The 13139-nt window shown below is 51.0% G+C and overlaps 1 protein-coding gene across 1 annotated transcript; it reads right to left on the minus strand.

Annotated features, from left to right (window-relative positions):
* Nucleotides 1-7808: 7808 nt before the first annotated feature.
* On the minus strand, nt 7809-12336 carry OCSTAMP (osteoclast stimulatory transmembrane protein). The gene is made up of 3 exons (XM_009908649.2): nt 12287-12336; nt 9816-10863; nt 7809-8129 (listed from the first exon to the last, which is right to left on the minus strand). The coding sequence occupies exons 1-3, from the start codon at nt 12334-12336 to the stop codon at nt 7809-7811; spliced, it is 1419 nt and encodes a 472-aa protein (XP_009906951.2).
* Between the last annotated feature and the right edge of the window lie 803 nt (nt 12337-13139).

Raw genomic sequence — 13139 nt, forward strand, 5'->3', positions numbered from 1 at the left:
TCGCGTGGCCACGCAGCCCTGCACAGCCCCGAATCTGATGCCTGCCTGTTAACAATGCTGCAAGCCCTGAGCTGTGCCCAGCAGCACAGCACCAAATCCAACACAGGCAAGGACCTCGTTCCTGGCACATCCCTAACTGCAAAGCAGGAACGGGCAAGCTGCTGGTGCGGTGGCACCGTGTGTGGGAGGAGAGAGGGCACAGACACTGCGTAACCATCCTGAGGGGCAGCTTGGGGTTCACCTGCTTGCTCAAACCCCTCCCAAAAGCGAGGAAACAAAAATTAAGCAAACTCCCACACGACTGCAGAAAGTTGTTGTTTTGGTTCAGACCTGGACCATTGTGTTGGATCGTTGCAGATAATTATTTCCCTTGCTGATCTGCTTTGTGGCGCTGACAATTCAGCAGTTATTAGCACAGTGATAATGGCAGCGTTAAACACCCAGCTGAAGCAGCTCTGCCTGCCCAAGTCCCCGAGCTAATCTCTCTGTCCATCACAAGGCTGGGAAGAGGCAACTGTCTATGCCCACACCTGGGTGACATCTCCTGCATATCAAACAGGCCAGGCTTGCTGTGGAGACTGATTGACCTTTCCATGCTAGACCCTTCCAGTAGCACAGGACGTGACTGAGGTTTGTGTTTAAGATGAGGCCAACCAAATCCACACCTATGTATTTTCTTTCAGCTAGACTTAAACCCAAATATTTCAATAGCCAACAGGCATTGATTCTTTTATATAACACTCTGTGACAGGTTCTTTTAAGACGTTTCTGCTTTTCCTTCTCTGCTGGCATCACCTCAAGCTGCCAGTCTCTGCTAATATCTTCCATCACCCACTGCCTTGAAATGTCAGGAAGGAGAGGTCTTTATTTTCCTGGTGGTCCCCAAATAGGGGTGGCTGTGTCCCTGGGCACTGGCTGTGACAGGGCTGTTTCTGGGAAGGTGTGGCTGTGCAGCCCCATGGCTGGGTGAGCATCACTCCACCCAGGCTGGGTGCTTGGGAAGCTCAGCACCAGCTTCAGTATCTTCCCGCACTCCTCATGCGGCTCATCTCTCTCATTCAACCTCTCTGGGCAGCTCATTCAATCCTGTAGACAGAAAAGACCTCTGAGGCTTCACATGTTTAATAAGCAGAGCTGAGAGGTGATCCTTTTACCCAAATCTGTGATAAACACCTCTCCATTCCCTGCTGCTTCATAACCTACAAATATTAAACCCATAAAACTTCTGCTGTTAGAGCTGAGGCACAGAGGCTGCATCCACATGGAGCTGGGGGACAGGAAGAAGCTGAATCACAGAAGCCACAAGTGGTTTTGAGGGGCTGGGCCACAGGATCTGGGGCTCTGGGGAGCAGCAAAATTCTGAATGTGAGGGGTTGTGGGGAAGTGCTTCCCACCTCTGCACCCCTGCAAGGAGAGGGCAATAAGGTGCTCCAGGGCTCTGCAAAGCAGCCTGAGGGCTGGCAAATGCTGTCGGAGGTGAGGCATGAGTCAGTCTGTTAAAAGCAGCAGTTATTGATCCCTGGGGAAAACGCAGGAGGGAGTTGTTCTGTCAAAATTGCCTTCACCTGTTCCACAGTCACAGCCCAGAAGCAAAATCACTTTGGGGCTTTAGGGGTTAATCTCCTCAGAGGTTATTAAACCCAAGCAAAAAGGCAGCTGTCAAGGAATTAAAAAGATGAAAAATCGACCTGGGTGTGTGCTACATGCACCTCAAAATCAACTAGCTGGTGCTTTTCTCATTTCTCTTCTGAGAAGAAAGGTTCCCTGGAGGGATGAAGCTCCTGGAGACCCCCACAGTGACCAGCTTCACACACCTGGGCTTCATAGGAATGGGAACAGCATTTGGTCCCTCTGGAAAACCTTGTGGATCACAAGAAGGCTGAGGGAATGGGAAAAGATTACAAGGAAGGCAAGGATATGGATTTTGTGGCTGAAAACCCAATTCAGGCTTGAATATGACAGAAGTGTCTTTAGGTTCTCAGATGCAGGAATGGGGCAGGAAGCAGCTCCTGTGGCAGCAACGGGGTGGATGGGATAACCTGCCTGGTGGTGCCAGGCTTAAGGAGCTCTGGACACCTACTGTAGCACCGAGTTCAGGAAGTGATGAGGCCAGGGGTGGCTTTTGTCGTCCCCAGGCTCAGGGAGCACAGGCAGCTCTACAGGGTGTCTCAGGCTCCTCTCTTCCCTGGCTGGCTGGCACAGAGCTGTCTCCTAGCTTTTGGGGAGTTTTCCCTCTGGTTTACTTAATCTCTTCTAAAGATCTTTTGTGAAATCTGTGCTAAACTCTTCTGGAAGCTCCTTTGGGGCACAGAAGATCTTGGTGATATTCCTCCAGCTACTGAGCTTTTAAAGAAAGTGATGTGAGGCCACAGTCACAAACTAGGGGGAGAAAAAAAACCCCATCCCTTCTGCCCTCCCCTGCTTCCCTGCTGTGTTCAGAGCCCCAGTCCTCAAGGAAAAAGCCACTCACTCTGCAGAGTAATCAGAAAACAGATTAAAACAGATGCTGCAAATGAGGAGCTTGGCCACAGCCAGCCTTTCTGAGCCTCTTGCCTGTGGCAGGTACCTGGAATAGCTCCTCCTGGGTATCTGCAGTGGTTGAGCTCCATGGCAAAGCTCCTCACAGACCTGCAGCTGGGACACAAGTGCAGGGAGATGGGAAAGTGTTGGTTCTGCTTCCCTCCAACACCCAGCTGTGGTGTAAAAGCCTGCATTTCTGAAGCAGGGAGCTGCTGTCAGTCAGTGTAGAGTCAGATAATGGTTGGACTCGGTGTTCACAGAATGCATTGGGTTGGGAGGGACCTTTAAAGGTCATCCAGCTGATCTTCAAGGTCTTTTCTAACCAAAATGGTTCTGATTCTAAATTGTCCCACAGGCAATGGGGAGATGACTTCAGACCTCACACACTCACCTGACTGAGGCTGTGAATCTGGCATTGCTAATGCCATGGCGGCACAAAGCACAAAGCTTTGGGCACATGGAGCAATTTTTTCTCTCCCCTGGTAAAAAAGAAAAGGTGACTCAGATCAGCCCCTGCCTGTGAACTCCTCCTTCCTGTAATTTGCAGGGTTCCCACTTTGTTGTCTGAGCAGCTGAGGCACATTTCCAGCTAATTGCAAGAGGAAGCTTTCAGCCTTTGAAAGCCACCATCTCCGTTTCTCAGCCTCTTCTGTCCAAGCCCTGGGGCCCCTGACTGCTCAGATCTGTGTGGCTTTTCAAATCTCATGGGAAATAAATCCACAGGATTGGCTTCTCCCCCTTCTCAGATATGAAAGCTCCTCCCCAGCTATTTCCAGGTAGGATGAGGAACTACAGGAGGTTGGACAGGAACAGCGTGGAAGTCAGGAGTGTGTGGGAATGTGGCACTTTTCCCTACCTTATGTTTGCATGTTGGAAACATCTCTTCTGGTGATATTTCCTCAGCTGCTCAAACTACTTCTGCTCTGGTCCTTGGGCAGGCCTGTGAAGTGGTGGAAGCAAGCTTCTCAGTAACTTGATTTCCTCAGCATGGACTCAAGATGTTGCCACATCTCATTTCCCCTGTGAGCCACTGGAGCTGCTGGCTGCTCACAGGACTTGTGGTTTCCCTGAGAGCCTGAAAAGTGAGCTGCTGGTCAAATTGCCCCTCACCTTCAGAAGTCAGTGATGTCCACAAAGTCCTGGGAATCAGGGAGCAGAGAAACATGCCTGGGAGATGGATTTGTGTATCAGCATCCCAGATCTTAGTAGCCTGGGTTAGCCAGCATCACTTCTTCCTCGGTTCCTCTCCTTTCTTATAGGCTGAAGGGAATTTTCTGTTGCAAAATGTGAGGCACTGAGTTCAGAGAGGAACCCTGATGCAATCTGCATTTGAAAGAGCCAGGACTAGGGAAACTCTCCCTCTGAATTGCAGACCTTTCCCCTTCCCTTTGCAGCTTCTCATATCTGGGACTCATTTTGAAATAGCTTGCTTCCTCCTCTGAAAACAACATTAATAATAAATGTTGGTCTGTAAGAGGATTTGCTCAGAAGAACAAGAGGCAGCAGTGCTGCCTGCTCCTGACTGGGGTCAGAGTGGCTGGAGAGCTGCCAAACAGAAAGGGACCTGTGGGTGCTGATTGACAGCAGCTGAACATGAGCCAGCAGTGTGCCCAGGTGGCCAAGAAGGCCAACAGCATCCTGGCCTGCATCAAGAATAGTGTGGCCAGCAGGAGCAGGGAAGACATTGTGCCCCTGTACTCAGCACTGGTTAGGCCACACCTTGAGTCCTGTGTCCAGTTCTGGGCCCTTCAGTTTAAGAAGGACATTGAGATACTTGAATGTGTCCAGAGAAGGGCAACAAAGCTGAGGAGAGGTCTGGAGCACAGCCCTGTGAGGAGAGGCTGAGGGAGCTGGGGTTGCTTAGCCTGGAGAAGAGGAGGCTCAGGGGAGACCTTCTTGCTCTCTGCAGCTCCCTGCAGGGAGGTTGTAGCCATGTGGGGGTTGGTCTCTTCTCCCAGGCAAGCAGCACCAGAACAAGAGGACACAGTCTCAAGCTGTGCCAGGGGAGGTTTAGGCTCAAGGTGAGGAGAGAGTTGTTGGCTGTTGGAATGTGCAGCCCAGGGAGGTGGTGGAGTCTCCATCACTGGAGGTGTTTAGAAAGGGACTGGATGGGGTGCTTGGTGCCATGGTGATTAGATGGTGTTGGGTGAAAGGTTGGACTTGGTGATCTCAAAGGTCTTTCCCAACCTGGTTAATTCCATTCCATTCCATTCCATTCCATTCCATTCCATTCCATTCCATTCCATTCCATTCCATTCCATCCCATCCCATTCCAAACAGAAGACCACAGGGTGTTTTCTACAGCAGCCTCAGGACAAAGCTCCCTGGTTGCTGGAGAAAAGGTGCTTGGATTAATCATCAGAGCAGCAGGGAATTGAGAGACCTGTGGGGATGATTGCAGGGTTTTGTTAGCTGGGTGCTTAACAAAAGAATAATCCAGACCTACTGAGTCTCAAGCACCTCAGAAGCTGAGAGAATTCAGTGCATCTGGCTGCAGCTGCCACTTCACTTCTGTAATTTAATCTCATTGAGGTGCATTATGCCTAATAATTACCTTAATGAAGACTCTAATGGGAGAAGGCAGAAAAATAACAGTGATGCTTTGAAGAAATGAAGCTGCCAAGTTGCTTTGTTTTTAATTTAGCACTGGGTTAGCTCCTGCTCCTTGGGGCCTTGCCATTACAGAGGTGTCCAATAGGCTTCTCTCTCCAGAAGGAAGGTTTCAGATGGTAGACCAGTGATGGATTTTTGCATCTTGGATATAATACCATAGCTGCTGGGATTGAAATGACCCAACACATCAGACCAGCCCTGGGTACAGCCAAGTCCAGCCCTCCAGCTCCTGCTACTTCCCTGTTCCCTGTAGAACACCAGTTCAGATCTCAAGTTTCTGTCTGCCACTTTGGAAACTTTCCAGGATGTTAGCCTGAACTAGAATCACAGAATCATTTAGGTTGATATGATTGAGTCCAGCCATAAACCTATCACTGCCAAGACACCACTAAGTCGTGTCTCTCACCACAGCATCTACAGGCATTTAGATTCCTCCAAGGATGGTGACTCCACTGCTGCCCTGGGCAGAAGCTACAGGCATTTAAATCCCTCCAAGGATGGTGACTCCATTGCAGCCCTGGGCAGAAGCTACAGGCATTTAGGTCCCTCCAAGGATGGTGACTCCATTGCAGCCCTGGGCAGAAGCTACAGGCATTTAAATCCCTCCAAGGATGGTGACTCCACTGCTGCCCTGGGCAGAAGCTACAGGCATTTAAATCCCTCCAAGGATGGTGACTCCATTGCAGCCCTGGGCAGAAGCTACAGGCATTTAGATCCCTCCAAGGGTGGTGACTCCACTGCTGCCCTGGGCAGAAGCTACAGGCATTTAAATCCCTCCAAGGATGGTGACTCCATTGCAGCCCTGGGCAGAAGCTACAGGCATTTAGGTCCCTCCAAGGATGGTGACTCCATTGCAGCCCTGGGCAGAAGCTACAGGCATTTAAATCCCTCCAAGGATGGTGACTCCACTGCTGCCCTGGGCAGAAGCTACAGGCATTTAAATCCCTCCAAGGATGGTGACTCCATTGCAGCCCTGGGCAGAAGCTACAGGCATTTAGATCCCTCCAAGGGTGGTGACTCCACTGCTGCCCTGGGCAGAAGCTACAGGCATTTAGATCCCTCCAAGGGTGGTGACTCCACTGCTGCCCTGGGCAGCCTGTTCCAGGGCTTGGCAAAACCCTTCCAGTAATTAATTTTTTTTCTAATGTCCTAAGCCTCCCCTGGCACAACCTGAGGCCCTTTCCTCTCATCCTAAAACTTGTTACTTGGGAAAAGAGACAGACACCCCAACTAGCTTTATTGTCTGGCCTCACCCTCTTCTGAAGCTAAGTTCAGCTAAGTTATTTATGTTTTATTTTGAAGAGCCATTGTGAAGTGATTCCCCAAAGTCCTCCTGTGCTGATTTCCATCACCACCCCTGCTCAGGATGTGCATCTCATGGTCATATTGGCCATGAATGTTTTTCAGTGGGCTGAAGTGACACTTTCTGAGGTGGATAAAGTATCTCTCCAGGTTTCTCTGCATGAAACCTGAAGAAAAATGCTCTGAAAATTCATCAAGTCCAATGAGTTTCCTTTCTTGCTGCCTGAAGGGATGTATTGAGAAAGAAAGGAAGGTAAATGAGCTCTTCCCCCACCCCAGCTCCCACAGATTTCCTAGGTAACTTGGTCTAATGCTGGAGATATGCTCCAAGTCATATGAGCTCTCTCATCAGTCCTGGAACAGCTGATTCCAGACTGAAATAAATGGGGGGGAAAAAAGGGAAAAAAAATGAAGGAGGAAGTAAATGTCACCCATTTTTCTCACAGTCACACAAAGTCTGACATTTTTTCTCCTCTTCTTCTTTTTTCCTGACAAATATTTTTCCCCAGACCCTTCTCCAGCTCTGTAAAATGGAACATGTGGCCCTTTGCAGAAGTGTCCAGCCACTGCCACAGGTCCTGCCAGGTCCTGCACTTGGCTCACAGCAAGCCCAAGCAATGCTACAGGCCTGGGGAAGTGTGATTAGAAAGCTGTCTGGCAGAAAGGGACCTGGGGGTGCTCATGGACAAGCAGCTGAATAGGAGCCAGCAGTGTGCACAGGTGGCCAAGAAAGCCAAAGGCCTCCTGGCTGGGATTAGAAATGCTGTGTCCAGCAGGAGCAGGCAGGGGATTGTCCCCTGGGACTCAGCTCTGGGGAGGCCACACCTTGAGTACTGTGTTCAGTTTTGGGCACCTCAGTACAGGAGAGATGTGGAGGTGCTGGAGCCAGGGCAGAGGAGGGCAAGGAAGCTGTGAAGGGCCTGGAGAATAAATCTGATGAAGAGCAACTGAAGGAGCTGGGGCTGTTTAATTTGAAAAAGAGAAGGCTCAGAGGAAACCACATTGCTTTCTACAGCTGCCTGAAAGGAGGTTGTGGAGAGGCTGCTGCTGGTCTCTTCTCACAGGTAATCAGTGATGGAACGTGAGGAAATGGCCTCAAACTGTGACTGGGAAGGTTTAGACTGGACATTAGGAAACATTTTTTCATAGCAAGAATGGTCAGGGATTGGAATGTGCTGCCCAGGGAGGCAGCTGAGTCACCAACCCTTGGATGTGTTTAAAGGTGGTTTGGATGTGGTGCTTGGGGCTATGGTTTAGGAGTAAGCCTTGCAGAGTAGGGTTAGCAGCTGGACTTGGGGATCCTAAAGGTCTTTTCCAACCTGAATATTTCTGTGATTCTGTCCCAGGCATGGCCTGTAGCTCCAAAAGCACCCTTAGCTTCTCATGCCATGCTCCTCCTTGTGCTTCTGGCAGAGGACCCTGCAGAGGTGAAGGGCTCTCTCCTCCTCCCTGCTCTGGAAGAAGGCTCCCGCGATCGCCCTGCACAGGCGGCGGGCGTAGGCTTGCAGGAACACGGTGGTGTAGAGGATGCAGAAGAGCAGCCCGACCACGAGCAGCACAGAGCGGTTGGGGGGCGTTGGAGGGCTGACCATGCACTGGGCAGAGCTGAAGGTCAGGTAGTAGGGGTAGCTTCTTTCAAAGTCCTTAAGTGCTAGATCTTTCCCAGGAATCAACATCAAGATCTTCATTTTCGCCTGAAATAAAGAAAGTTAGCAGTTAAGTGGAGTCTGAACAAACCCAAATCAACTGCTTAATGGAAACCATCAGCCTGGGGGTGTGCAATCACCACTGCAGCTTGTTGGGCTGCACAAAGAGAAGGGCACTGAAGTACTCAGACACTTCAGGCTGTGCTAGAATCAGAGCACAGAACCATAGAAGAGACCTTTGAGATCAAGTCCAACCACTAACCCAGCACTGTCAGGTCACCACTAAGAGTTTCCCTCAGCATCACACCTGCAAGGTGTAGAACATGACCTAGTACTGAGTACTGACGTGTAGAACATGACCTAGCTGAGTACTTGGCATGGTGAGACCCAGCTCTGTCATCTGCAGCTACAGAGATCACAACAGGTCCTCACTGTGTGAGAGTTACAGGGGAAGCCACTGCCCAGAGAGCAGCTTTAGTGGCTGCAGGGTTCAGCTGCAGAAGGTTTTTCTAAGCCCCAGTTTTACTGAGAATTCAGCAGCAGCAGCAGGACTCTGTGCTAAGGAACCCCAGGGCTGGGGAAGGAGGCAGGCTGTGAGGCAGGAGAGGAAAGCTACAGCACTAAACCAGACCCAGTCCAGACAAAGGATATTAAAAATAGACACAAACTGGGAGAGTTTGTGCAGAGGCTTGCTCAGGGTGCCTGCAAAGGGCTTTCTCCTCAAGGAACAGCAAGTGCAATAAGATGAGGAGATGACCTCACAGCTGAGACCTGCTCCTCTGCTCCCCCCTTCCTTCTGTGCTTGCACCCACACTGTGGAGGGGAGCCTCTTCCCCCTCCCTGCTCAGGGCAGTGACCTGGAGATACGAGGCCATCTGTCTGCCCTGTGCCAGCAGTGTCTTTGCTCCCCTCCTCGCTCCCAGGGGGCTGTCATGTGTGCGTGGTGCTCTTTGATGCACTGGAAGGAGCAGCTGAGGTTGTGCTTCTACCTCCTCCCCTCCAAGCCTGTCGCTTCTTCATTGATGATCTGGATGAGGGGATTGAGTCAATCATCAGCAAATTTGCAGATGACACCAAGTAGGGAGCAGATGTTGATCTGTTAGAAGGTAGAAAGGCTCTGTACTCTGCACTGGTTAGGCCACACCTTGAGTCCTGTGTCCAGTTCTGGGCCACTCAGTTTAAGAAGGACATTGAGACACTTGAACGTGTCCAGAGAAGAGCAACAAGGCTGGGGAGAGGCCTTGAGTACAAGCCCTACAAGGAGAGGCTGAGGGAGCTGGGATTGTTTAGCCTGGAGAAGAGGAGGCTCAGGGGAGACCTTATTTCTGTCTACAACTACCTGAAGGGAGGTTGTAGCCAGGAGGGAGTTGGTCTCTTCTCTCAAGCAACCAGCACCAGAACAAGAGGACACAGTCTCAAGCTGCACCAGGGGAAGTTTAGGCTGCAGCTGAGGAGAAAGTTCTTCCCAGAGAGAGTTGTTAGGCATTGGAATGTGCAGCCCAGGGAGGTGGTGGAGTCACCATCCCTGGAGGTGTTCAAGAGGGGATTGGATGTGGCACTTGGTGCCATGGTTTAGTCATGTGGTCTTGGGTGAGAGGTTGGACTTGATGATCTTTGAGGTCTCTTCCAACCTTGGTGATTCTGTGATTCTGCTTGCTCAGCTGGCTGCTGGGGAGGGCCAATAAGGGTTGTGTAAGGTCCCCACCACCACCTCTTGTGAGCCCCAGCACTTACACTGTATTTGATGTTGAGGGCCACGGGCACCATGGAGAACTGGGCTGCCTTTGCCACCACCGTGTGTGCCACGCTGTAGGCCAAGTGCTCCATGGCCACGACCAGCAGCAGCAGCAGCAGGGCCACGCTGAGGAGCATGGCCCGCGCCAGGCATGACACCAGCTCTTCCCGGGACAGCTTCAAGCCTGTGGGTCGAATGAGCTTTCTGGATGAGCCCAGCAGCAGCAGGTGAGCTGCTCTGCTGTCCACAGCCAGCTGCTCCAGCCTCTTGGTGATGTAAAAGTTGTCAAAGCGGAGGTCAGTGAGGTAATTTTTCAAATACCAGCTGGACTCCAAGCAGAGGTAGAGGATGGAGAAGGCAGCAACCAGCCTGTTGCCTACTTTTACAGAGACTTTGACCAGTACCTCGGCAGCCAGGAAGTCCCTCCTGATCTCCTCACCAGCAAGGTGCATTTGTTGGTGAATGAAGGAGCTGTTCTTCAGCAGTGAGAGTCGGAATCGCCCATCCATAGGCTTGTAAAAGCGAATGGCGTTAACAGTTTCTTGGATTGCATTCCCAAACTCCCTGTATGCTCCCTCTAGCAGAGCAGTGGAGTTCAAAAGACTCTCAGAGGAATTCTTGCAGATGCACTGAATAACCTGCAGGATGCTCTTGATGTTGCTGATGATGTTGGGGGTGATGTTCACTGCTGCGATCGCGATGCACGTCGACAACAGAAGCTTCCGGCCTTGTCTGGTGCCTAGGGTAGCCATGATCATAGTGAAGACACAGCGGGCAGGATGCACCAGGAAAAGGGTCAGGAAAAGGAGCAGGCTGAAGGAGATGGCCACTGCCATGGAGATGTGCCAGGAATACTCCAGGGAAGCAAACATCCAGTTGTAAAAGAGGCCTCCAATCACTGCTGTGATGCAAGAGCACTGCAGAAACAAGGTCCACAGCTCTCTGCTGTTTGCTGGGACAGGCTTGGAGTAAATGAGCCATAGGTCTGCCACAGTCCTGCACACTTTTGGGAACAGAAAGTCTTCACAGTAGATGTGGGCTCTCATCCTGTAAAAAGAACAGGATGTCAGCAGAGGAAGTTCAGAAATGCACTCACTAGAAGGCTTTCTCCAGAAGACCACTCGTGGGTCCTTTAGCGTCCTTCTCTCATGGGTCCTTTAGCGTCCTTCTCTGAGTGCCTCTGGTCTCACTCTTTACTTAGAATCATAGAATCAATAAGGTTGGAAAAGACCTCAAAGATCATCAAGTCCAACCTGCCACCCAAAACCACATGACTAACTAAACCATGGCACCAAGAGCCACATCCAAGCCCCTCTTGAACATCTCCAGGTATGGTGACTCCACCACCTCCCTGGGCAGCACATTCCAATGGCTAACAACTCTCCCTGGGAAGAACATTCTCCTCACCGCCAGCCTAAACTTCCCCTGGCACAGCTTGAGACTGTGTCCTCTTGTTCTGGTGCTGGTTGTCTGGGAGAAGAGACCAACCCCCACCTGGCTACAACCTCCCTTCAGGTAGTTGGAGAGAGCGAGAAGGTCTCCTCTGAGCCTCCTCTTCTCCAGGCTAAGCAACCCCAGCTCCCTCAGCCTCTCCTCACAGGGCTGTGCCCTAGACCCCTCCCCAGCCTCACTGCCCTTCTCTGGACATGTTCAAGAGTCTCAATGTCCTTCTTAAATTGAGGGGCCCTGAACTGGACACAGGACTCAAGGTGTGGCCTAACCAGTGCTGAGTCTCTGCTGGACTGAGTCACTGGGACTGAGATCTTCCCTGGAAGCAAGCAGGGCAGGGCAGTTCAAGGTTTATCTTGAAAGATCAAACAGCAAGGACAATGTGGCTGCTCCTTCCCTAACACCAGCACAGGAAAGCAAAGCATTATTCTATGAACAACCTCCTAAAGTCATTCAGAGGGGTCAGCTCCATGGCAGTGGCTACAGGAGAGTTTGGTGGTGATTTAGAGAATGCTTGAGGGAGAAAGAGGAGGTTCCTGGCTGCTGTGGAAATCTCTACAGCAGCCCTGCAAATACAAGGTGTTCAATGGAGCAGTTTCTGCTCTCTCTGCCTCTTAAGAGGAGACCAAAAAAATGTCTGCAGGATTAAGGGTGAGAAGTACAGAACTGACCAGAGAAAACAGTTCCACCCTGCAGCTTCACCACGGGATGAAATGTCCCATCAAGCTATTTAAATGTCCAATGAAAACAGAAGTTTGGTAAGGAATATCACTTCTCAGGCCTCACGTCTGGAGTGACTCTCCAGAGACCAGAAAACCTGGTGGTGGAGATACTGAGCCTGTCCCCAAGATTAAACCCAGCCAGGCAACCCCCATCTTCCCTCACTCAGCTGCATCCTCAGATATGCTTTGAGGGAGATTTTTGACTAGAAAATGAGATTTTTTTCCAGTGGGGGGGGAAAAGTCCATTTAACAGCTATGAAGACAGAGGAAGGAGAGAGATTAGAGCAGACACTACATACCGAGCAGCAGAGAGTCTTGTAAGGCCCAGTCTTGCTTGAAAACTCTTCATGCTCCAGTGCCTCATTGCTGAGAGAGGATCCTGGATGCAGGATAGGAAACCAAGGCAGCTGGCACCAGAGAGCCAGGACTCAATGAATAAAAAGATGTTTTAAGGCAATTCAGATCTGGCAATACCTGAAGTGAGCAGGCACAGTGGTCTGTGAAGCTTAGGCAATGGTCAGAGCCAGGATGCACAGCACTGCCTGGGCTTTACACTCCCTCTGGGCTCACTGTTGTGGCAGAGAAGATGACGTGCAGCTGAAAACAATGAGTCAATGACATATGGACCGACAGAGATGGAACAAGCGTCACATGGAACCTGGGATGTCACCACCCCTCTTGGGGAAATCAGCTGACTTCTCCCACTGCCCACCAGCCAGCAGCAAGGTTGGGATCTGTCTCAGAGAGAAGGGGAGCTTTGCTTCTTTCAGCCTCCAATCGTGGCCCAAAGGGCATGGCAGGATCCAGCAAACCATGTGCTGAAACAGAGAGCTGGTGCACACACTGCTTGAAGGCTCATCCCACAGCTCCAGCAGAGGAAGGCAAAGCTTCAAACCTGAAACTTTCCCAGCTCCCTCTAGCCAGCAAATCCACTGCAAAGAAAGCCCTGCCACAGGCAGGGTTCCACGAGTCCTGGCGAGCTCCCAGACATACACACCAGGAGAAGAGAAGGATCAGGGGTGATCTCATTGCCCTCTGCAACTACCTGAAAGGTGGTTGTAGACAGGAAGGGGTTGGTCTCTTCTCCCAGGCAACCAGCACCAGAACAAGGGGACACAGTCTCAAGCTGTGCCAGGGGAGGTTTAGACTCGA

The sequence above is a fragment of the Dryobates pubescens genome, chromosome 26, assembly GCF_014839835.1.
Source record: "Dryobates pubescens isolate bDryPub1 chromosome 26, bDryPub1.pri, whole genome shotgun sequence".
Taxonomy (NCBI): Eukaryota; Metazoa; Chordata; class Aves; order Piciformes; family Picidae; genus Dryobates; species Dryobates pubescens.